Below are 24,451 nucleotides of genomic sequence, written 5' to 3'. Positions count from 1 at the left end.
AGGCACAGTTGAAGTGTACGTAAGACCTGTGACAAGTCAGAGGAAGTTTGTTGTAACTGTGCTGCACAGTGCTTGGACCACACCATAGTGATGAGGTGGGTTTTGTCCCAGAGGAGTGGCACTATGTGCTGCTGCCAGCAGGTGCACATACTCCCACTCCTGGATGAGTTGCCATGTTGGGTTGATACAATGGACCTGACCTATCAGCCTGAGTTTCTGTAATTAAATGGTAGAGATCCCAGAGTCTAAGGGGGAGGTCTATCCTACATTCAGATTCATGCTGCTGATGAAACCTTATCTAGTCCTACTCTGAATAAAATATAGGGAAGGTATAAACACAGCAGTATGGCACAGATACAACAGTAGCATCATTTGGATCAGTGAGAACTGCAAACTGAGGTGCAGTAGAAGGTCTGCTATTAGAATGAATACTTCAGGGACAGTTTCTTTGCATGCAGTATATAGACTCTGTCTTGGTGTTTTAGGGTGGTCATATGCTCTGTGTGGGAGGAATAGGCACACAGGCCTATAGAATAGCTATGAAGGTGGGACCTGGTCCAATTGCTAAGTAATATGGATAATGTCACTTCATTCTGTATAGATTTTTTCTTCTTGGGTGCATTATCTGGTTGCACTGATTCCGTTTGTTCATATCTCTGTCTGTCCAGGCTGTCCCTGCCTAGCCTGAAGATAGGACTGTATCCTGCTGTGAACACCTATAGAGAAAGAAAAGATCCTCATATGGGTAAAAACTCTTGTAATAAAAGTATCTCAGTAGTAGAATCCTGCAGATATTTGTTATCAGTCTGTACTTTTCAACATGCTCAGAAACAGTGTGTAAAAGCAAACAAGTGAGGTGACAAAATAGTAGTATGCCAAACAGGAATTTTTGTCCTGAAGAGAAATATACTTGGAATTTATAGAAGTAGAAGTGGCTTTAAAAGATTAATTATGGTTTGCTTTTATACAGTATCTCCCTTCTCAGTTTAGAATATATAGCCAGCTTTAGAGAACAGAGGATGAACAATTACATGAGATAGCTTGTATTGCTGTCCTTGCAATTTATGTTTACGTATCAATTTTGTGAACAAAAATTAAAAGTAGTTTTCACTTTAGGTATAAATGTCCTCAAAAAGTCTTGAAGAATCGAAAAGATTGAACCTGAAAAAAATTGTTTTCATGCAATTAAGCTACATGGCTTATTCAGTAATCAATTATTAGACTAGATTACCAGAAGATTCAATTAAGTTTTGTTCCCTGAACAAAACCTTTTAGTTAAAATGCAATATCTTCCTAAAGCAAAATGTATAAGGAAGAGTTACATTCAGTTGTAAAGAAATAATGGTTTCTCCCTTGAGGAATCCTTATGTGAAATTCCATGGTGAGAATGAAGCCGGATAGCTGAACAGACCGCTTTAACAGTGGTCGTTAAAATGTAGATAAGGGAAAATGTAAATCTTAGAACAATCTAGGATAAAGATTAAAATACAACAGTGATCTAATTATTTTCCATGGGAAAATCTCTACAGTTTTTATTAACTAAATATTAATTATCTAGACATTGATAAAGAACTAAGCAGTAATTACAAATCAAAGTGATAGAATTTCACATTTTGTGCAATTCTCTTTCACTTTGCACCACTGGAGGCATCTACTCTTCACTTTCTGCCTTCTTGCCTATTTCACGGCTCTTTGCTCGGAGCTTGTTGACCTGTGACTCTGCAATGTCAGCCCGCTCCTCAGCTTCCTCCAGCTCGTGCTGGATCTTGCGGAACTTGGACAGGTTGACGTTGGACAGCTCCTCCTGGGGAAAGGAAACCAGATAAGAAAATTTTAAATAATGTAATTTCCATTTTTCCTTCACTGTGTTGATGTGAGATTTTCTAAAATAAGATTATCAAATTCATAATTATTTCTTTAGAAAAATTACTAAAACTTATTAAAAATAGGTTTTTAAATGTTTAACAGTAATTTTTTCACATTGAAAAACTACAGTGGACATTCTGTGATGTTTTGTCTTTACAAGAAAAGAGTCAAAGACTGGGATAATATCTCCAATGCTTTTACAGATAATCCAAAGGAAGAGTTACTCTATTAAATGCTAAATGGTTAGATGGTTAATAATACATGACAGAAATATAAGACTCTCTGTACGTCCTAATGGAGTTAGAAATTTCCGAATAATACACATATAATTATAGAATAATTTAGGTTGGAAAAGACTTTCATGATCATCAAGTCCAATTGTCAATCTGACCTCCTGAGCCCCATCATTAAACCACACCCTTTAGTGCCATATTCACATACTGACTAAATACATTCAGGGATGGGAAGTCTCATTTCCCTGAATTTCCAAGCCTGTTTAAGTGCTTGATCCATCCTCTGTAAATAAGTTCCTTCTAATTCTAATCTAAGCCTTCCCTGCTACTTGAAGCAGTTTCCTTTCATCTTATCACTTGTCACTTGAGAAAAGAGACCAACACCCTTCTCGCTGCAACCTCCTTTCAAGTAATTATAGGGAGTGAAATGGTCTCCCCTCAGCTTCCTCTTCTCCAGACTAAATAACCCCAATTGCCTTAGTTGTTCCTTATATGTCCTATTTCCTAGTTGCTTCACCAGCTTCATTTCTCCCGTCTACATGAGCATGAGCAACTCAATATTCTTCTTACGGTAGGAGCCCCACAGTGACACAATATTTGAGCTGTGGTCCAGTGACCAGTGCCAGGGACAATCTCTTCCCTAGGGCCAGTTGGCCACACTCTTTCTGATACAAGCCAAGATGCTATTGGCTTGTAGGCCAGCTGCATACTGCTGGCTCACATTCAGCTGGCAGATCAGCAGCCTCAGGTCCTTTCCTGCTGGGCGGCTTTCTGCCACTCTTCCCCAAGCCTCTGTCACTGCATGGATTTGTTATGACTCAACTGCAAAATCTGGCATTTAGTCTTGTTGAATGCAGTGTGATTCGATTCAACCTACTGATCCAACCTGTCCAGATCCCTCTGTAGAACCTTCCAGCAGATCAACTCTCCTGTCTAACTATATTTAATTAGGACTCTGAGCCTGGCCATCCAACCAGTTCTTCACCAAGTACACGTGTACATCATGAACCAATTTATCCAGGAAATACTGCAGGAAACATTATCAAATGCTTTACAGTATCTAATAGCATATAATGCTTTCCTGATAAACAATATCCATAGACTTTCCTTTTCCTACAAAGCAGGTCATCTTGTCAAAGGAGATAAGGTTAGTTAGGCAGGACCTATCTTTCATAAACACATGCTAGCTACTTCTGATCACTTGATTGCCTTGTATGAGCCATGTGATGGCACTCAAGGTAATCTACTCCATAACTTTCCCTGGGAATGAGGTCAGACAACAGCTCGTAATTCCCAGGATACTCCTTACTGACCTCTTTAAAAGTCAGGTACGTGGAGGCAACTCCTCTGGCATTTTTAGTTTAAAGCTGTCTACATCAGCCTGGCAAGCCTGTAAATCAAAGATGCTTTTCCTCTCCTCTGATAGATGGATTGCCTCAGTCCCCATCACACCATTTTTCTCAGAGAGTCCCATGTTAAAAGAAGCCAAATCCTTTTCTTTAAGACTACCACTGTAACCAGGCATTTCTCTGCCAGATTTGTCTGGTCCATTCAAAGCCTATTCCACTAACCAACAGGATCAAACAGAAGATCACCTGTTCCAGAGCCTCTTAAAACTATTCCAAGGGCATAAAGGAGCTTCAAGGGAGATTTGTATCTATTTAATCGCTTTCCATTTATTTCCTGCTATAAAACTATGTATTGAAGTCGTTGGAAGGCAATTTCTATTTCTTCAAGAGGAAATTATAAAATGTGAGATAAAGAAAGTGAAAGAAAGAAGCTAGGACATGCTCTCAGATGAGTTGACCTTAGACTTCAACATCACCTACTTATGCAACAGAACTCAGAACCGCTGAGCTATTGTGTAGTGCACAGACAAAAAAATGACATAAATGTTAAGGGCTTGAACACAGCTAGGCAGAGAAAAATGCCAACACAAAATGCCAGTTCTGCCATAAGTGAGACTGACTGCTCAGACTAATACTTACAGCCTCCTCAGCCTGCCTCTTGTAGGATTTCACCTTCATCTGCAGCTTGTCTACCAGGTCCTGGAGTCTGAGAACATTCTTCCGGTCCTCTTCAGACTACAGAAAAAGGTAAATAGTAGTAAAACTTTCTTTCCTCACCACTTACATTTCCTCTAGCTGAAACTCTTCAGAGTGCACTGCTGTCCAGTAGGACCAAAGACAAAGACATATTAACCATGTCAATGAAAGAGAACAATGGGAAGAAATCACAATATCAAAGAAATTGCAATGTCAGCGTGACAACATTCAGACTTCATGAGAGAAGGATGTGTAAGAAAAAGCTTTTTCTGCCTTACCTGGTAGGTCAGCTCCTTCACCCTCCTCTCGTACTTGCGCACACCCTTCACGGCTTCAGCGCTGCGCTTCTGCTCAGCATCAACCTCCCCTTCCAGTTCCCGCACCTGCAATGAAAAGCCCATTTTGGAGCTTCCCTGCTATCTCTGACCTGGCATTGCACACACTTGCACAAATACCAGTCCTACGCACCCTGGCCTCCAGCTTCTGGATTTGCTTCTTGCCTCCCTTCAGGGCCAGCTGCTCTGCCTCATCCAGACGGAGCTGCAGGTCCTTCACCGTCTGGTCCAGGTTCTTCTTCATCCTCTCCAGGTGGGCACTGGTGTCCTGCTCCTTCTTCAGCTCTTCTGCCATCATGGCCGCCTGGAGGAGAAAGAATCCCTTTGTGACTGGAGATGTTTGGGGAGAATGCATCCACCATCAGCAGTGGAGGCATGCCCCAACTCACATCGGTGATGGCCTTCTTGGCCTTCTCTTCAGCATTGCGGGCTTCCTGGATGGTATCCTCCATCTCACTCTGAATTTGGGAAATGTCTGATTCTAGCTTCTTCTTGGTGTTGATCAAGCTGGTGTTCTGTTGAAGAAAAACCACACGGCATATATATCATATACATATATATCATCACTAATTTTCAGTAAAATACCGTTTCCCTGCTTTCACATAGAGTTCTATTGTTTTTTTATATGAAGAATGACCCTTGCTGGTAATAGTAATGGTAGAGGTCTGTTGAAGTTATGTACTTATTGAAAAATCAAAACAGGTCTAATCATTAAATGCTTTCAACCCATGGACTTGCCTGAGTATGGAGGAGCTGCACACGCTCACTTGCATCCAGAAGCTCCTGCTCAGCCACTTTCCTCGAGCGCTCCATCTGCTCCAGGGCTGCCCGTAACTCCTCAATCTCAGCCTGCAGCAGGTTTGCTCTGCGCTCCACCATGGCCACCTGCTCCTTCAGGTCCTCCTGTGACCTGAGAGCATCGTCCAAATGTATCTGGGTATCCTGTAGAACAAAGAAAGAAATTATAAGATTCATAGGCCTCTAAAACTGTAAATGTTAGTTAAAATTTTGTTAATGGTCATCATTTATTCAATGGACCTTGAGCACTCCTTGTGTGTTTCTGAGGTTCTTCTGTGCATCTGCAGCCTGGCGGTTGGCATGGCTCAGCTGGATCTCTATTTCATTCAGGTCTCCCTCCATCTTCTTCTTCAGTCTCAGGGCTTCATTCCTGCTCCTGATCTCAGCATCCAAAGTGCTCTGCATGGAATCTACAACTCTGAGATGGTTTCTCTTCAGCTGGTCAATTTCCTCATCTTTCTCTGCTATCTTCCTGTCAATGTCAGATTTGACCTGATTGAGTTCTAACTGGACACGAAGGATCTTCCCCTCCTCATGTTCTAGGGAGGCCTATAGAAGAATAAATGAGAATTAAATACTTACATAACAAATGCTGAAAATGATGCTTGAGTAAAAAATAGTGCAATGTTTCTGACAGCATCTCTAAACTTTCATTCAAGAACTCTCATGCTTTTCTTTCTGGGAATGACTTCACGTTACTTACAAGGAGAGTGATCCAAGACCTAAATCAGATAAGTAAATATTTCTGGGTACCTCAGCTTCCTCTAGAGCTGCCTGAAGTTCAGACTTCTCCTGCTCAATCTGCTTCTTGACTTTCTCCAGCTCATGAATCGCCTTTCCTCCCTCTGCAATCTGCTCCGTGAGGTCAGAAATCTCCTCTGTAGAGAAGAATGAACATTCACATGGTCAGGTATAGAGCATAGAGGGAAAGGCCCTGTGACTCCAGCATAACAGGTCTGCTCCCATCACTGCAGGCACAGACCCGGGTGGAGAGGTGGGCAGGAAAGCTTCTGAGAAAGCCTTGCCAGCAGGAAAGGCTGAGCGACTTACGCTGCAAGTTCTTGTTCTCACGCTTCAGCGTTTCCAGGTGGTCCAGGGACTCCTCATAGGCATTCTTCATCTTGAACAGCTCTGTGCTGAGGGAGCGAGACTCCTTCTGGGAGGCCTCCAGCTCAGCCTGCGTTTCCTCGTACTTCTGCTTCCACTCCGCCAGGATCTGAGGAGCAACAGAGCATGAGTACGGATGCGACAATCACGTTCTGCTCAGAAAACACAGGCCTGGAGCCCAGAATACCTTGTCAAAGTTCTTCTGCTTCTTGTCCAGAGCTGCGCAGGCAGCATTTGCTCGCTCCACGTCAATCATCAGGTCCTCCACCTCATTCTGCAGCCTCTGCTTTGTCTTTTCCAGGGAAGCACATTTGGCATTCACGGCTTCAACGTGTTCCTCTGCCTCCTGCAGGCGCTGTGCCAGCTTCTTCCTGGGAGGTTGTAAGCACAATTTCCGTTGAGAAAGCAAATTCTCAGGTTCATGGGAAGCTGTGGTGTGCAGCTGGTATGTTTTCTGGACAGCAGTCTTGTCCACTTGATAGTGTGACACCCATTTACACCACATGTACAGACTTTTCTGGACAGTGATTGTAATTGCATGGGCTTTAGTAAATGCTGGGCTTTAGTAAAACACTCTCTGCTCTTCACTTGTTTTCACTCTAGTGAATCTCCACTACTGTGTCTGAACAGCTTTGGTCCTTCTCCTTCTCCTAATATGTATTTTCTCATGGCTATATTTTCCTTTTCCCTATCACCCCATCCTGAAGTACAGCATAATTTTTCTCCTGATAATACTTCAGCAGTCTCCTCGATTTTTCCATTATTAGTTTCTGCCAGCCTTCCCCACTTTCCCTCCACATACTTGGCCTCCTCCAGCTCCTCTGTGCGCTGAATAGCGTCCGTCTCATATTTGGTTCTCCACTGGGCCACTTCGCTGTTGGCCTTGGACAGGGCACGCTGCAGCTCACCCTTGGCTTCCTGCTCCTCCTCGTATTGTTCCCGGAGCAAGTCACAGTCATGGCGGGCAGACTGCAAGGCATGGGCCAGGGCATTCTTGGCCTGTGGAAATGTTGTAGTAGAATAAGAATCATAGAATCATAGAATCATAGAATCGGCTGGGTTGGAAAGGACCACAATACTCATCCAGTTCCAACCCCCTGCTGTGTGCAGGATCACCAACCACTAGACCAGGCTGCCCAGGGCCACATCCAGCCTGGCTTTGAATGCCTCCAGGGATTGGGCATCTACAGCCTCCTTGGGCAATCTGTTCCAGTGCCTAATCTTCCCCCAGTCTGTATCAATATCTGGCATTGCCCCGACCCAATTGCAGCACCGTGCACTTGGCCTTACTGAACCTCATTAGGTTTTCATGGGCCCACTTCTCCAGCCTGTCCAGGTCTCTCTGGATGGCTTCCCTTCCCTCCAGTGTATCGACTGCACCGCTCAACTTGGTGTCATCACAAACTTGCTGAGGTGCACTGGATGCCATCATGTGCCATTGAAGAAGATGTTGAAGAGCACTGGTCCCAACACCGACCCCTGAGGGACACCGCTTGTGACCGGCCTGCACCCTGACACAGAGCCATTGATCACAGCCCTTTGGCTGTGACCAGCCAGTCTAATTCCTTACCCATTGAAAGTATGGATATATCCATATATATAGGGAATAGAAATCTCTTGGGAAATGTCCTGAAAAGTTATTGGACACCAGATAACTCTTCCATGAGAATAATGGCAATATATAGAATGAGGAATGAATAGCTGGGAATTTGCGACATCTTAAAGGATAGGTGGCAGGTGTCAGAGAGACAAAATAACTCGAATTAAAACCAAATTAAATATCTGTTTAGGTTTTTTTCCCACTCAACATGATGTTTCTATAATTTTATATGTGTCTGAAAAACATCTTAGTCAGGAAAATCCACTGGATAAGACAGAATTTTGGAAAACCTTCTTACCTTTATCTCCTCCTCTAAGTGCCTCTTGAGTTCCTCAATTTGTTGGGTGAATGCCTGCTTGCCTCGAGACAGCTGAGAAATCAGAGCATCTTTCTCCTCCACCTGGCGTGAATATTCACCTGGAAGAATTTGCAGGCAAGTAAGAAAAATGTTGTATGAATGTTAAAGTTATTTTTCCTCGATAATCAAATACATGTGAAAATTATTTTGGTAAATAGCATTTTATTCTTCTCTTTGAATATTAGTCACTGATCTTCATCCATATCTTTGAGTAAACTATTCATCTTATAGTCAGGACATGAGATTAATCACTCTTGCTTTTTTGTTATTTGATTATTTTTGCTTTATATTTGAACTAAGTTTAGTGGTCTCTTAAAGCTTACAACATGAATACCAAATAGCACATGTATAGAGTCGCATATTCCTGACATCTGAATTTTTCCTGGCAAGCAGAGGGACGAAGTCTAGTTTAGGAGACAGATGCATTTTTCCTCCAAACTACTTAATCATTTTGTTGGTCCTGGGCTAGACTTGCTCCTGAATATCTCCAACTCTGATACTGACAAGTGTAATATTCGACACAGCACTCCAAGGTGTGATCTTAGCAGTGCTACATACAGGAAAGGGCCACCTGCTCCATTCACCTACTGCCAACGCTCCTCCTAATGCAGCTCAGTATTCTGTTGGCCTTCTTTGCCACAAGAATACATTGCTGGGTTATGTTCTATCATGTTCATGTTCATATTCATATTCATATTACGGTATCTATCAAGGTCTCTATGACCCATTTTTGACCCCTTATTTCTAAGCTCCTGGCTACTGACTATGTTGTCTTACAAACCACAAATGTCTTACCGGATTCTGTTTGTAGACGAGCTTTCTGTGCACTGATGTCATTTATGGTGCGCTGTTGCTCCTCTTCCTTTGCCTTAATTTCACTGAGTTGATCTTCTAGGGAACGACACATCTTCTCTAAATTTGCCTATTTGCATGAAGAACAAAATGAAGGATGATTGGTGACTTAACATAATTACATCTGAAGTCTTGTGAAAAGCAAAAAAAATGAAGCTAATGATTTAAAGCATGTTAAGTCAATCTATGTCAAGTAACTGATATATTTTTCTATATTTCTGCATCCTTTATTCCAATATTTGTAGAATTAATTAACATACAATCTGTTTTTGAAATACATAAAAAGGATGATGGCACACTGTGCCATTATTTTCAACTTCTGCTTCACATTTACTTATTATATCATTGATGCATTTAAGGGAGAAGGAATAAAATAATAAGAAAAAAGGAAATGTATGACTGAAGCAATTTCTAATTTAGAAAAACTGAAAACCTCTTAATTTCAGTGTCTTTCATTAAAATATCAAGCAGTGAATCAAGCACTGAGTTCTCTATATGTCCTTGTATTAAGCGCATCAGCTAAACATTTTCAGCTTTCACCAAAAAGAAGCAGTGCATTATTATGCTAATCCTGAAATGCGTAAACACAAATTCAAGTTGTAAAAGACAACTACTTATTGTAAAATATGATTATCATTCATTTTGAAATATGAATACTTGCTTACAAGTTGGAATTAATGTAAACATGTATTTCACTACCTTGGCTTTGGAGACAGACTCCATGTTGCTGGCCAAGTCATCAATCTCCATCTTCAGCTCACTCTTCTCCTTCTCCAGCTTCTGCTTGACTCGTTGCAGGTTGTCGATCTGCTCCCCAAGCTCCGCTGTGCTGTCCGCATGCTTCTTCCGCAGGGCGGCAGCCGTGGCTTCGTGCTGCAGCGTGGCCTCTTCCAGGTCGCGGCGCATCTTCTGAAATTCTGCCTCACGCTTCTTGTTCATATCGATCTGAGCTGCCGTAGCCCCTCCTGCTTCCTCCAGGCGCTCACTGATCTCCTCCAGCTCCCTGGAGAGGTCAGCTCGGTGCTTCTCTGCTTTGGCCCGAGAGGTTCGCTCTGCCTCGATTTCCTCCTCCAGTTCCTCAATACGGGCCTGGGGAGCATCAGGAACCCTTCACACCCATGTCCTTCTCCTTCAGATGTTTTCTGAAGGCCAGAAGGGAAGGACCAGAGACTTGCCTGCAGCTCCTTGATCTTCTTCTGTAACTGCATGCCCAGGGCTTGCTCATCCTCAATTTTGCTCTGGATTTGGCTGATTTCAAAGTCTTTCCTTTTGCACAAAACAAACTGTGTTAACACCTGAACAAAACCTCCTACATGCACCTGCCCAGCACTCAGGTGTCCCACAACCTCACTTACTTCTTCAGTTTCTCATCCAGTTGCTGCTTATCATTTTCCAAGTCCATTGTGGATTCCTGAGTCATTTTCAGGTCTCCTTCAAGTTTCCTCTTTGCTCTCTCAAGGTCCATGCGCAGCTTCTTCTCTTGCTCCAGGGACCCTTCCAGCTAAACAGAATGAGATCATCAGTGCTCTGCCAGCTATGTTCATATATATAATAGCCATATATAATAGCCATATGCTTTTGTTCTTACATCATCCACTTGCTGCTCCAGCTTGGTTTTAGCTTTGGTCAGTGTATTGACTTTGTCCTCTTCAGCCTGCAGGTCATCCAGTGTCTGCTGATGGGCCTCTTGGAGGGCTTTCTTCTCTTTTGTCAGCTTGGCAATTGTCTCGTCCAAGCCTGCCATTTCCTCTGTGAGGTTTTTCACCTTTGAAGAGAAAGAAGCAAGTTCAATTAAAGCTAGGTACACGACTCCCATAACAGCACAGAGCTCTTTTCTGGAGTGTGATTGATAGCTTCTGCTTCATACCTTGTTTTCAGTGGCATGCTTTTCCTTCTCAACCTTGGCCAACGTTAACTCTAGGTCATCTATATCTTTCTTCAGCTCTGAACATTCATCCTCTAGTTTCCTCTTCTTGGCTGTTAGCTCAGCATTCATCTCTTCCTCATCTTCCGCTCTCTCTGTAAGCTCCTTAATTTTGGCTTCCAGCTGGATTTTGGTTTTGATGAGCTGGTCACATCTTTCCTCAGCATCTGCTAAACCATCTGCTTCCTGCACATGATTTGAATAAAATGTTTTTCAAAATGCTGTTTGTTTGTAAGTCATTATTCTTCCATTCTTTAAATAGCAAGGAATTATTATTTTAGAGCAGCTGAACAGAATGAGATCATTAATGCTCTGCCAGCCATGTTTATCTCCACAACAGTCCTATAATAGCCTTTTCTACTTAGAAATTGTTATCATAAGTGTATTTTTTTTTTTTTTTAATGCCTCAAGCACAGAAGGTAAAGGAATACATATTTTTAAATGTCAGACTATAGTTATAGATGTTGAGAACTGTTGGGGCCAGATGAAACATATTCCTAATCCTTGCCAGTAAAGACAGTTCTGAGGGGATTATTGCTGCTATCCTTTTATTTCCTGGGAAGGACAGGACTCCATTTTCATCAGTATTTTTCCTGAGGAAACAGGGACCAGAAATGGTTGAGAAATGTCTCTTATTCTCATCCATTCTTACTCCAATTTAATTCCTTCGTAATTCCCCAAGTTAAGGTATTAATTGGACCTCCAAGCTACCTTCATTAATCAGAGTATAACATATCAGAATTATATAGTAAATGAGGCTATTTAGAGGCTGTAAGTTGTCATCTATGATTTAAAATATCATACTGTAAATTGCAGAACTTCCTTGGGAAATGGTTTAATTCTCTCTTGATTTAAAGTGTAAGGAACCAAATGCCATAATTAATTGCAAATTTGTTAAAATTTATGTATTTCATCTTAGCTTTTTAATGTGTTTTTTCCCTTCTATTTTAATAACTAATCTTTTAATATCCTTCCTATTTATATAATTATTTATATGCTGTTTAAATTAATACTGCTTTGGAATAATGTGTCTGTTAACTGAGAAAACTGTGATAATTTCACATAGGGCATTATGAGAGCCAAAGCATTAGCAATACTCACAGCCTGTACTTGGAGCTGCAGATCATTTTTCTCTTGCAGCAGGGACACCATTTTCTCCTCCAGCTCCTTTCTCTTTGCCTCAGACTTTGCAAGCTCTTCCTTGGTCTTCTCAAACTCTTCCTTCATGGTAGCCATCTCCTTCTCAGACTCTGCACTCTTCAGCAGGGGCTTGATCTTGAAGAACAGCTTCATCCAGGGCCAGTGCTTGACATTCATGAATGCACGAACATTGTACTGGATGCAGAAGATGGACTCCCTAAAAGGTATTGAAGCTTTATATTATCTTATATATATTACCTTATATATTTTTAAACGTGTAATACATAATTAACTGTCTATATAACAATATATATATTATGTAGTGACTGTTCTACATAGAATACTTCCTATAGTTCTCTACATAATGGATTATAGATACACAAGCATATGTATTTTATGAACATTTGAAGCAAATGTCCTTTAGTGATGTAGAGATGGCCAATTTGTATGAACAGATTTGAAATTCAGATGTTTGAACCATTTTTATGGAGCACCTCCAGGAGGGGACTCAGTTCATTTCATGAGTTATTTAAGGAAGAAGAATGCTCTTCCTCTGCTAGGGGTATATATTTCTCCCCTTTGATTATAATGGTAACCTAAACCAATTATGAATAATTACTTTATTTATAACTTATTATCGTATTTATTTACAGTTATTTTAGGTTGCATATCTGAATTCTGGGCATCTAAAGAGTTCAATAAAAATTACTATCAAGGGTGACATAAGTTAATTTTTTTTTTCTTCCAAAAACAGGGCTTTATACTGGATTTTCCATGAAAACAAGTTTTATATTTCATCTACTGTCATTGTACACTTTCAAACACATCCATACTGATAAACGGAACTAATGAGAAATATATGAGATTCACTGAGATGGAGCACATTTTCACTTGCATTCATGTCATTGGTGTGTGTCATTGGACCAGCAGGCCAAATAACTGTACACATCTACCTCCTTTCCATCATTTTCTTGAACTCCACTCTCATCAGGAAGCCCCTGCACCTGGCCTGTGTGCGAGTGATGAGCTGTGCCAGCTTCTCATCCCTCATCTCCTCCAGGAGTCCCAGCAGCCCAGCTTTGAAGAACACCTTGAGAAATGGAATGTTGCAGCACATAATTTTCTGGTACTGCAGAGTACAGATACGTAGCTCTTCAGTCAAGCAGTATTTGTACCTTGGTGTGACCAAATTTGTACTGGGTGTGGTCCACATCAATTGACCCAAGGAGTTTCTCGGAAGCTTTCTTGCTGTCAATGAACTGTCCCTCAGGGATGGCACTGGCATTAAGCACCTTGTACCTATGGGAGGAAGTAGATTATGAATAACAGATTCCTGGAAGCTCAGTCAAACCTGTAGCAACTGATTCCATTGTTTAGTTTTTCTGCAAGAGAAGTCACTAGTGGAAGTAAGCTTGAACTCTGCACTATTTCTTAGAAATGATGTTTTTGTGGGTAAATGTGGTTTTAGAATGAAGCATTCACTTTCCTTAATCCACAAATCCTTGACACATTTAATACTGCTTTTCATAAATAACTGCTGATATATAAGGTGTTTCCCATGCCTTATAAGGCACATTTAATGCCTTATCTTCAAAGGAGAACTCTATGTGCAAGAACAAAATGTGAAACAATTCCTCATCCAAAATAGTTGTAGTACATGCTCTTACTGTGCTTTGCAGCTGATACAGAGAAAGAAGAAAAACCTAATTTTATTTAGTTTTCTAAAAACTTAGTCTAGTGTATTTTGCAGCTGCTTTATTCACATTTATATCCTGATGCCTACAAGTCATTCTTCTTTGGTATCTGAAAGTTAACTAAGTCCAAGCTAGTCAACTTTCTGGATGCTTTATGACATACTAAAGAATTAATAAAAGACTCCAAATTGCCCTTTGGTGGTGGCTCTTATAGTCAGCTATAGAAAGAAATTAGATGGTAATTTGGACAATTGACTTTAGTATGACTGAAGATAGGTACTATAAAACTTCCATAACATCCACAGTATTTAAAACAGTTAGGAAATAGAAATTATTCAGTAAAGATGTGGTAAACATGAATTAAATGGAGTCTGACCTCTGTTTAAAGTCTGCATAAAGTATTCTGCTTGGGAATCCTTTTCTGCAAATCCTGATCCCTTCCAGCACGCCGTTACAGCGCAGCTGGTGCAGCACCAGTTCATGCTCCATGGCACCTAACAAATGACATTATGAATTTGTACTTCATTGTACTGCACAGAGAATAACACATTTCTCGCATGTTTGAACTTGAACTACTTACCAGGAGTTTTTGTTTCATTGGGAATGAGGCATCGCACAAAATGGGGATGTGTGCTTCGCAGATTGCTCATCAGTTTGTTTAAATTTTCCTTAAGAATAAGAGTAAAGATTATATTTAAAAATGTTACAATCTCATTGTTAGATGGAGTAAAGCTGCTGCATTAAGATCATGATCATAGTTTTTTGGCAATTCTGTAGTAATTCTTCCAATTTAATGAGAACCCTTTGTTACAAAACATAGGCCTTTACTCTTTCTGAACATAAATATTTTATATATTAGATCGATATAAAGCTTTTTTTCCTGTACTGATTTTTCTGTATCTTTTTCACAGTTTAGTAGAGTTTATAGTACTTATTCTGCAGTACCCGGAAAAGAGCTGAGACAGTCTGGAAAGAAGACCCCTTCTTCTTGCCACCTTTCTTGCCACCGCCACCGCTCTCTGAAAAATAATATATCTACTTTTAAAAGAAATGAATAACAAATGTGGTTAGAATTTTAAAAAATATGTATTTTTATCTTAAGAAATACAAACTGTAGTGATATGAGAAAAAATAACAAATTCAGACAGTGTTTATAATTACAATATAGTGTTTTTCAGATAATAGTAGAAGAAAATCTAATGACTTCTCTTAACACAAGTTAAGAAAATGGAAACAGAAAATAAATGCAGTATCTTGCACAGTAGCATAATTAAGGAATTAACTCATGAATGAATACAGCAAATGCAACAACTTATTAGTCTTTAAGTATCTTTATATCTAAAATTACACATAAATCTAGCGCCACTCTTTTGAGTTTGATATTACTTCCTGAAGTATTTGGGAATACCTCTTACTATAGAAATTATCCGGTGTGTCAGTAAGTCTTTGTAAATTCTTTAGTGTAGCTGTCTGATCATAAAATCAACACGTTTATTAAAGTTTCTAGGAAAATGTGATATTCTTTATTAATCTGAGTGACTAAGTTCCAAAAAATAGACAAGATTTTAGACTCACAATCTTTTCATTATTTTAAGAAGCCTTTTATATATATAAGCCTTGTTTTCTGTATATTTTAAACTCTAGTGATCAAAGTAATACTTGCTACATTTACTTATGAATCTGGAAGTGCTACATTTATGTAACATAAATATTAATGTAAATTGATGCAAAATATTATTGCAAATATTTATTTATTATTGTAGAATTTATTTAAAATAAATTACCCGCTTCTGCCCCACCAACAGAGGCAAACAGTAAGGCTAATGTCTTCAGGGATGATTTTTGGTACAGCCCCACGACAGTTTCGTTCAGGGGGTCCTTGTTCTTCTCAAGCCATCCAGAGATGTTGTAGTCCACTGTGCCAGCGTAGTGCACCAAGGAGAAGTGGGCCTCAGCCTTGCCTTTGCCAGGTTTAGGTTTCTGGAAGTTATTGGACTTGCCCAGATGCTGGTCATAGAGCTTGTTCTTGAAAGAGGTGTCAGTTGCCTTGGGGAACATGCACTCCTCTTCCAGGATGGAGAAGATGCCCATGGGCTGAAGGAAAATACGAATATATGAAGAAAGCAGTCAGGACACGGGAGAGATAATATAAGAAAAAGGAATGGAAGACAGTGATGATACAAATGTGTCATCTCTTTTTTTTTCAGAAATGGCATATTTTTAGTAGATGTTTCATCATTTATATGAAAACAAGTTCACAGTTCATTTCAAAGTTTTAATGTAGTACAGATCTAGCATGTAAACATTCATGTTGTGCATGTTAGTTGAAGATGAGAAGTAAAATGAATGAAATTATCAGCATTTAGGTGTAACAAAGAGTTTACATTATGTAAATGCTTTTTTTTTTTTTTTTTTTTTTGAAACAAGATAGAAAATTCCTTCAAACATTAAAGTAGAAGCTGCTCAGTTTATTTACTCACTCAGCAGAAATAAAAGAATACAAGCGTTTCAATGTGAATTCTAAAACAGACTTACTACTGTGACTAGGACTGAGAATTTTGCCCACCTGTGAATATATACTATTTGACAAAAGTAGTATACATATATATCACAGGTAGTGATATAAGGTACAACTTAACCACCTCACAATCAGACAGGTGAAGACAAATATACAAAGCTCACTGACCAGAAAAAAACAAACATGCCTTGCATTAAGCGTGGGTGCCATGTATTGGTATAGTCTAAATTTTAGCATAGAAAAATTCCTTTTACATCTGAAAAACTATTAAGTGCAGGAGTTCCAAATACCTTTTCAATGAGCTCAATGCAGGCAGCCAAGTCCATGCCAAAGTCAATGAACTCCCATTCGATGCCTTCCTTTTTATACTCCTCTTGCTCCAGAACGAACATGTGATGGTTGAAGAACTGTTGCAATTTCTCATTGGTGAAGTTGATGCAGAGCTGCTCCAGGCTGTTGAACTGCAGAATGCAAGGATATGTACTTGTAAAGTTCAGTTCCATGAATACATGAGATTTTCTAATACGTCGCGCTTGCAACCCGTTAAGGTCTCACTGAATCATGGAATGACTTGGGTTGGAAGGAATTTTAAAGATCATCTAGTTGCAACCCCCACTGCTGTGGGCAAGTTTGCCACCCACTAGATCAGACATCACAGGGCCCCATCCAACCTGGCCTTGACCATATCCAGGTACGGGGCATCGACAGCATCTCTGGGCAACTTGTTCCATTGTCTCACCACACTGAGAGTAAAGAATTTCCTCCCATTCTTTTAGTTGAAAATCAGCCCCGTTGTCCTATCTCTATGTGTCTGTGTAAAAAGTCACTCTCCACATTTTTTGTAAGCCCCATATAAGTCCTCGAAGATTACAACTTGTTCCCCTCAGAGCCTTATCTTCTCCAGGATGAACAAGCTTATCTCCCTCAATCTTCATGAGGGAGTTGCTGCAATCCTCTGAGCATCCTCTTGGTCCTCCATGAATGTGGACCTGGAGTGGTGACTGAAGCATTCCATCCTTTCATATATTTACACCTTCAAGCCCTAGCCTGAACATGTTTACGAACACTGGAAAACATTCAGAGCTCACACCAAAATGCTAGTTATCTCGGTACTTTGCCTTCTTGGATTAATCTATATTGATGGTCTATTCCCAAGCATTCAGGGGGAATCTGGCTTCTGCATTAACAAAATCTTCAAGAATAAAAGTTTCAATTTCCTCACAATCTATTTTAGCCATCAGTTATTAAACATTCTGATAGCACTTTTAAGTACTATTTTTATTGCTGCATGCAACAAACCTACAGCCTTTCTAAGTTAAGTACTTTGTGAGCTAAGTACTGCATAATGGAAAAAAAAAACTATTCCAGTCCAATGTCCCTTCCATTAAACTTGTAAGTCTGTCCTCTTACATCAAAGATCTCAAAGCCAGCAATGTCCAGGACACCAATGAAGTACTGCCTGGGCTGCTTGGTATCCAGCTGCTGGTTGATGCGAACAACCATCCACAGGAACATTTTCTCAAAGACAGATTTTGCGAGGGCACCCACTGAGTTGTATACCTAAACAAATATAGAATAAAAAGTTAACATCCATGATAAAAGCAGAAGTTCCACAGTTTTAATTCATGCCATGTGTTTTCTGTCATCAGCTGTTTATTACCTGCTGCACGGTTTGACCCTTGGTCACATACTCATTCCCAACCTTGACACGGGGGTAGCACAGCGCCTTGAGCAGGTCTGCTGAGTTGAGACCCATCAGGTAGGCAGCCTTGTCTGCAACTAAACAAACACACAACCAGATCAAGTATAAGCTCCCCAGTAGATGTATCTTTTAGTAATCTGGAATGGTTTCCGCATAAATCATATTCTATAAATCATATCTATTCATATTATTCATAAATCATCTTCTGAGTCACATACAAGTGTTGCACTCTCTCTTGATTTACTGTTTAATAGTGTTTTTTTTTTTAAATGGTTATTTAAAAAAAAAACAAACAAATTCCAGTTGAGATTCTTAAACATAAAAATTCTTCCAAATGAATTTACAATGTCCAAGCAAATTTTAAAGTGGCTAGCTGAGCAAAAGGCTATTTCCTTAGCCTTTTTCCAAGTTACAATTTCTGAACAAACAGAAGAAGAAACAGACTGGTAACAAAATATGCTGTACTCATTGGAGTTAATGAAATTCTATGGGCATTAGAGAGAAAAATTAGTGAAGCGTTATGCCACAAGTTCAAATACAATATCTAATATAGCATTCATAGCAGGACTGCATTTTCCCTAAGGATAAGTTTTAAACACATAGGAGCTATACACAGGACAAATAAGTTTAATAAACTAAGAGAAAGAGGGGGAAGGGGTAGGAAAGAGAAAAGAAAAGGTAGGTCTGACAAAAAGTGCATAGGAAGCATAGGTGCGTAATTGAATTCCTCCATGCAGAATAAATTGCACCCATTAATCACCAATTCATCTGCACATGATAAATGTTTACAGAGACCAAACAGTTGAACTCAGCAGTGAGGGGGCAGATGGTGTGCTTCATCAGTGACACCATCATTGCAGCTGTGAAAGAGTGGTTCACTGCTACAGGTGCAGATTTTTATGATTGCAGCATGCAGCCTCATGTTCATTGCTGCAAAAAAGCATAGTTAATGGTGGTGATTGTGCAGCTGACAATTTGATCTACCAAATAATGCTATTGTTCTCTTTGCTGTAATTTCCAGAGAAATAAATAGGAAGCATTACTTTTGGATCAATCTACAAATGTACAAATCCCAATTTTGAGCTGTTTCTGTTGTAAGTGTTATTTATACCTATATATTTTAATTGCATTTATCATTAGAAAAATAGCAAAGCTGAATCTTTGGAGTTTTTTTTTTTTCTTTTTTTTTTTTTTTTTTTTTCCCAGTCAATTTTACAGGGTATTTTTAAAATGTGTAATAGTTCCCTACTTCTCTTTACAACCATAGGAATTATACCTTATATAATTCCTCTGCTTAAGATTATACAATGATATATTTTCTAGGTGTAAATAACTGTGGTTTTTAGAAATACTTCCAAAAACCTCTAAGTGAATAAAACCCTGAACAATTCCAGGGAAAGGAAACACAATACATGCATGTTAGCTGACTGTTTTCAAATGGAAGTCCTGGAAACAAGCTTAAAGTCAACAGAAAATGTAACAGCCACGTCTGCACTATTAACTGCTGTTCCTTTTTAACCTCCTGTGTAAATTAAAATGGGACAGTGCTCTTACTGCAGGCATTGAGAGTTGCCTTCAGAACACGGGCTTCAGGGCAGCATCAGGATTCTAGCATATTTTTACACGGAAACAACACCTTCAGGAGGTGACTACCACTGATGACAAATGACAGATAGCTGCCTGGGTACATGAACGTAAGTCAGTGAGCGCAGCGGTTCTTGGTTATGCGCCAGATGTAGAAAACAGCCCATCTTGTCTCTCTTCTGCCTGACTAGTATTATGTCAGCCAATGGAAATGTGGTTCAGGATTCCCTGGCCCTTGCATTTGCATAGTTCAAAGCAGTCTGCATCACCCACTGGGTTGTGTTCTCCCACGGAAGACCTCTATTTAGGACAGCCTTATACGCTGCAATAGGAGCACCAGGGGAAAACCGTGGGCGGAGTCAGTGACTCTGAAGAGGAATTACTGCCTGTATTAGCGAGTGTTTCAGTATACATTGTGCTGATACCTTCTGTGCCATCTGGCTCTGCCTGCTCTTCACGCTGCTTCTGCTTAAACTTCAGGTTGCCATAGTGCATGACAGCCCCCGTCAGCTTGTAAATGGCTGTTTTTTCATCAGGAGTGAAGCCCAGGATGTCAATGGCACTCTAACACAGGAAGAAGTGAAGAATCCTTAGCCGTAAATACCATGCCTGCTTCTAGGTCAGAGCCCACCCAAGAAAACTCCTGTGCACTGCTTACATCAGTGGCCATCAGCTCCTCCTGGTCATTAATGCTGGGCACTGTGATCTCCCCTTGACTCACATAGTGATAGTCGTATGGGTTGGTGGTGATCAGCAGCATCTCTGAGAAAAAGGACAAAACATGTACAGAATTGGCATGGAAAAGAACGAAAGAGATTGTTCAGTGTACTGTGCTTGGCGAAGTTCCTACCAATTAGCTCCGGCTTCTTGTTGGACATGATCTGATAAAAGATGTGGTAGCTTCTTTCCGCCTTGAGCTGGAAAGTGACCCTGGACTTCTCCAGCAGATCTGTCAAGGATGGAAGGAGAAACTTAGCACAAAAGGCAAGGACGGTCAGAAAGAACATGACCAATCAGGCCTGGAGAGTCTCTTACAAGTTTCAATGTCAGCAGAAGCCAGCTTGCCTGTGGCACCAAAGTGGATTCTGATGAATTTACCCTGAAAGAATAAAAAATAAGTGACCTAGGTCCACCTTCCCATCTCTGACTGTGAAAATATTTCATTTGCTGTGATGATGAGAAAAAGAGTTGTTTCTTCTTAGGCCAGGCAACAACTTACAAAGCGTGAGGAGTTGTCATTCCTCACAGTCTTGGCATTCCCAAAAGCCTCCAACAGAGGGTTGGCACTGATGATTTGATCCTCAAGTGTCCCCTGAAACAGAAATCTTCTTGTTATGCTTCAGCTCAGAAAACAGTCTGACGGTTGAAGGGTCCTACTTTTAGGAGCTCACCTGCATTTTGCCCGCTGGCTGGTCCTCCTTCTTCTTATCCCCACTAGCTGCAATTGTTGCAAAGTACTGGATGACACGTTTCGTGTTCACAGTCTTCCCTGCACCGGATTCTCCGCTGTCGAGCCAAACAGACAAGCAGAGAGCGTGAGGTCAGGGAGAAGGTCCCCTGGCACAGGGCAGCCCCGCAGGGACCGGAGCAGGAGCATACTTACGTGATCAGGATCGACTGATTCTCGCGGTCTGTGAAAGAGGCAAAAGGAAAGCTTAGCCACTGTCCTGAGTGGCACTGCACTGACTTGAAAGCAAAGCTGTAAGTTGGAGCTTCTTCACAAGCACTAATTCCCCAGGAAAAGAAATGGATTGCTTCCATATCCCACAGTAGCAGCACAAATGGAGGCATACAGCTGTCAGAGGCACGTGGTCCTCACACAAACTGTGTATCCTCTTGCCCTTCACACAGTTCTAGATTCAAGGAATCTAGACAAAATGCCTACCTGTGTTCAAAGTAAGCAACTGCCTAGAGCAATAATGCTTTCTCTTCCATCATTGGAAAAAAGCAACAAACTCTGAGTCCAGCTTTACTTCTGCACTAGGAAAATGTAGGATTTGGTACAACGCAGTGTAAATAGCACACAGGGTTGAATCTATGTGTGTATCTGGTCCAGCTTATCTTAACATTAATTCTTCGTTCACTTGCTGTCATACAGCTCTGTGGTGTTTGGTGCTGGTTTGTCACATAGTGCAGTATGAGCAATGGGGCTCTTCAGTTCAGATTGCATTGGAGGAGATCAGGCACTCACCAGTCAGCATGAACTGATAGGCGTTGTCAGAGATGGAGAAGATGTGTGGAGGGGCCTCCTGGCGCTTTTTGCCTCGGTAGGCCAACACCACCTCCGGGTTGTACACCGGCAGCCACTTGTAGGGGTTGACAGTGACACAGAAGAGGCCCGAGTAGGTCTGCGAGGAAGGGACACGGCACGTTGGCTTCCACTCAGCCTGGCACAGCAGTCCTCCCCAGCTACCAGCCAAGGAAGAGAGCTGCTGGTACTTACGTAGATCATCCAGGCTGCATAACGCTCTTTGAGGTTGTACAGCACAGCGGGTTCGTGGAGGTGGGTCATCATGGCCATGTCCTCAATTTTATCGTACTTGGGAGGGTTCATGGAGAAGATTTGATCTTCCTTCACGGTCAGAGTCTGCCAAAGAAAAGACAAATCCCTGCATGTCAGCTCAGAGACCACTGTGGGAATTAAATTCACATTGTATATCTTGCCTTTTACTCACCTCTCCAGCTTCAGTCTTGACAGTGACCTTCCCGGATTCTTTGCTCTGGATTGTGCTTTTCACATAGGATTCTTTAGCATGTACCACGAAGACAGATGACTTGGCATCAAAAGGCTTGTTCTGGGCCTCAATCCTCTCCTTTTCTGACTTTCGGAGGTATGGAGCTGCCTCCCCAAATATGGCCATATCAGCATCTGTAGCCATGGTTGCTGTTTATTGGGAGTAATGCAGCAAATATCTGTATGGTTATAAAATTCATTAGAATAGTGTGCAACAGAAGAAACCCTGATACATTAGAGTGGATTTTTATGGTGCTCTGCTACAGCATCCCATAATAATACAATGGTCTGGGTTGGAAGAGACTTTAAATACCAGTTTTAGTTCTTACTCCCATCAGCATGGGCAGGAATGCCTTCCACTAGTCCAGGTTGCTTAAAGCCCATTCCAACATTGCCTTGGACACTTGCAGGGATGCCTCAACACTATCAGAGTAGAGAATTTCTTCTTAATACCTATTCAAACTCTGCCTCTTGCAGTTTAAAAGCTATGTCCTTTGTTCTGTCACTACACTTCCTGATTAAGACACCCTTCCCAACTTTATGTAGGCTCCCACTTAGTGCTGGTAGACCAAAACAAGGACTCTCCCAGGAGCCCTCTCTTCTCTGTGCTAAGTAAACCCAGCTTTTTCAGACTGTCTTCACAGGAGACAAGTTCTAGCCTTCTGATCATCCTTATGACCTCATCTGGACCTATTCTAACAGTTCCATGTCCTTCTTACACTGTGTTTCCTTGATTTGAATTCAGTAGATTTGAATTCCTAGATTTGAATTCAGGTGAGGTCTCCTGAAAACAGAGTAGAGAGGGATAATCATCTCCCTAGAACTGCTGGCTATACTTTTGAATGTAGCCCAGGATGTGGTTGGCCTTCTGCACTGCAAGCGCACATTGCCAACTCAATCCAATTTTTCATCCACCAGTATCCCCAAGTCCTCTTTGGTAGGATTGCTCTCACTCTCTCATCACCCAACCTGACTGATACTAGGGATTGCCTCACTCCAGGCATAAGTTTGCACTTGGCCTTGCTGAACTGAATGAAGTTTACCTGGATGAATCTCTCAAGTTTGTCATCTTCCTCTGCATGACTTCCCTTCCTTCTAGCATGTCAACTGCATTACTCAGCTTGGTGTCATCTGCAAATTTGCAGGGGGTGAACTCAATTCCTCTGATCATATTGCTGATTAAATGTTAAATGTATCACACCAGCATATGCATCATCCAATTTAACTGATAACTGATGCTTTCTTTTTTTTTTCTTTTCTGCTAACGTAGAGCTCTGTTCTATAATTTTTTTCATTTTTATTTTTTAAGAAAGTAAGAGCACTAGGCTTACTATACTACTGTATTTTCAGATTAATGTTTCCACGGTTCTACTCTCAGTGGATATTCCACATTTTGAAACTGTGAAAGCCCTTGTGTGTCTTTTCCATGTAGTATCTTTCAGACTGCATGTCTACAATAAAGAACTGAAAGAGAACACTTGATATGCAGACAGCTAGTATTATTAGCACTTCTCATTAAAGACTTTTCCTTGGGATAAAATAGCCCAAGGTGTTAAATCTTTCAATTATTCCACAGATCCATCTGCTAACAGTGTTGATGTTCTCTGTGTTGATCTGTTTCTCAGTTTCACAGCAGAAACTGAGTAATCTTACATTCATTAACCACTTTTGAGTAACACCATGTATTATTGCCAAACATTTATCTTGAAGGAAAAATTCCATGCAATTGTGAAGCCAGTTAAGGTATATTCCTCCAAAATGAATAGTATTTCTAATTAATCCTTCATTTTACCCTAATTTCATCTAGATACATGATCTCCAACTTAGAATTTGAAGAAGTTTTCCAATAAATTAGGAAGCCCATTTCTATACCTACATAGGTAGGTAAAGATCTTTAGGTGAAAATCAAATAATCTGTTTGTTTTTCTTGAGAAACTATTTCACTTTGGTTGTGGGAAAGA

At 40.7% G+C, this 24,451-nt stretch overlaps 1 protein-coding gene across 3 annotated transcripts; it reads right to left on the bottom strand.

Annotated features, from left to right (window-relative positions):
- Window positions 1-1,651: 1,651 nt before the first annotated feature.
- LOC306953433 (myosin-1B) lies at window positions 1,652-22,635 on the bottom strand (the record flags this gene model as incomplete). 3 transcript variants are annotated; one of them, XM_079544335.1, is made up of 38 exons in its annotated part: window positions 1,652-1,804; window positions 4,088-4,183; window positions 4,423-4,527; window positions 4,613-4,783; window positions 4,869-4,994; window positions 5,218-5,421; window positions 5,518-5,826; window positions 6,031-6,155; window positions 6,328-6,493; window positions 6,572-6,755; window positions 7,187-7,383; window positions 8,283-8,401; window positions 9,138-9,264; window positions 9,894-10,283; window positions 10,370-10,460; window positions 10,550-10,695; window positions 10,783-10,959; window positions 11,062-11,304; window positions 12,220-12,475; window positions 13,212-13,348; window positions 13,434-13,557; window positions 14,329-14,446; window positions 14,533-14,620; window positions 14,898-14,971; window positions 15,737-16,046; window positions 16,761-16,931; window positions 17,881-18,030; window positions 18,131-18,249; window positions 20,182-20,320; window positions 20,415-20,518; window positions 20,607-20,705; window positions 20,792-20,855; window positions 20,976-21,068; window positions 21,148-21,262; window positions 21,360-21,387; window positions 21,948-22,104; window positions 22,200-22,343; window positions 22,432-22,635. In XM_079544335.1, 38 exons carry the CDS (start codon window positions 22,633-22,635, stop codon window positions 1,652-1,654), a joined length of 5,823 nt encoding a protein of 1,940 aa, XP_079400461.1. The 3 variants fall into 3 exon arrangements, with proteins under 3 accessions (XP_079400461.1, XP_079400463.1, XP_079400462.1); XM_079544337.1 differs by having other exon boundaries at window positions 15,752-16,046; XM_079544336.1 differs by having other exon boundaries at window positions 21,154-21,262.
- Between the last annotated feature and the right edge of the window lie 1,816 nt (window positions 22,636-24,451).

This window comes from Tetrao urogallus (assembly GCF_951394365.1).
Source record: "Tetrao urogallus genome assembly, chromosome: 18".
Classification (NCBI taxonomy): Eukaryota; Metazoa; Chordata; class Aves; order Galliformes; family Phasianidae; genus Tetrao; species Tetrao urogallus.
This window is presented reverse-complemented; position numbering and strand designations above follow the sequence as displayed.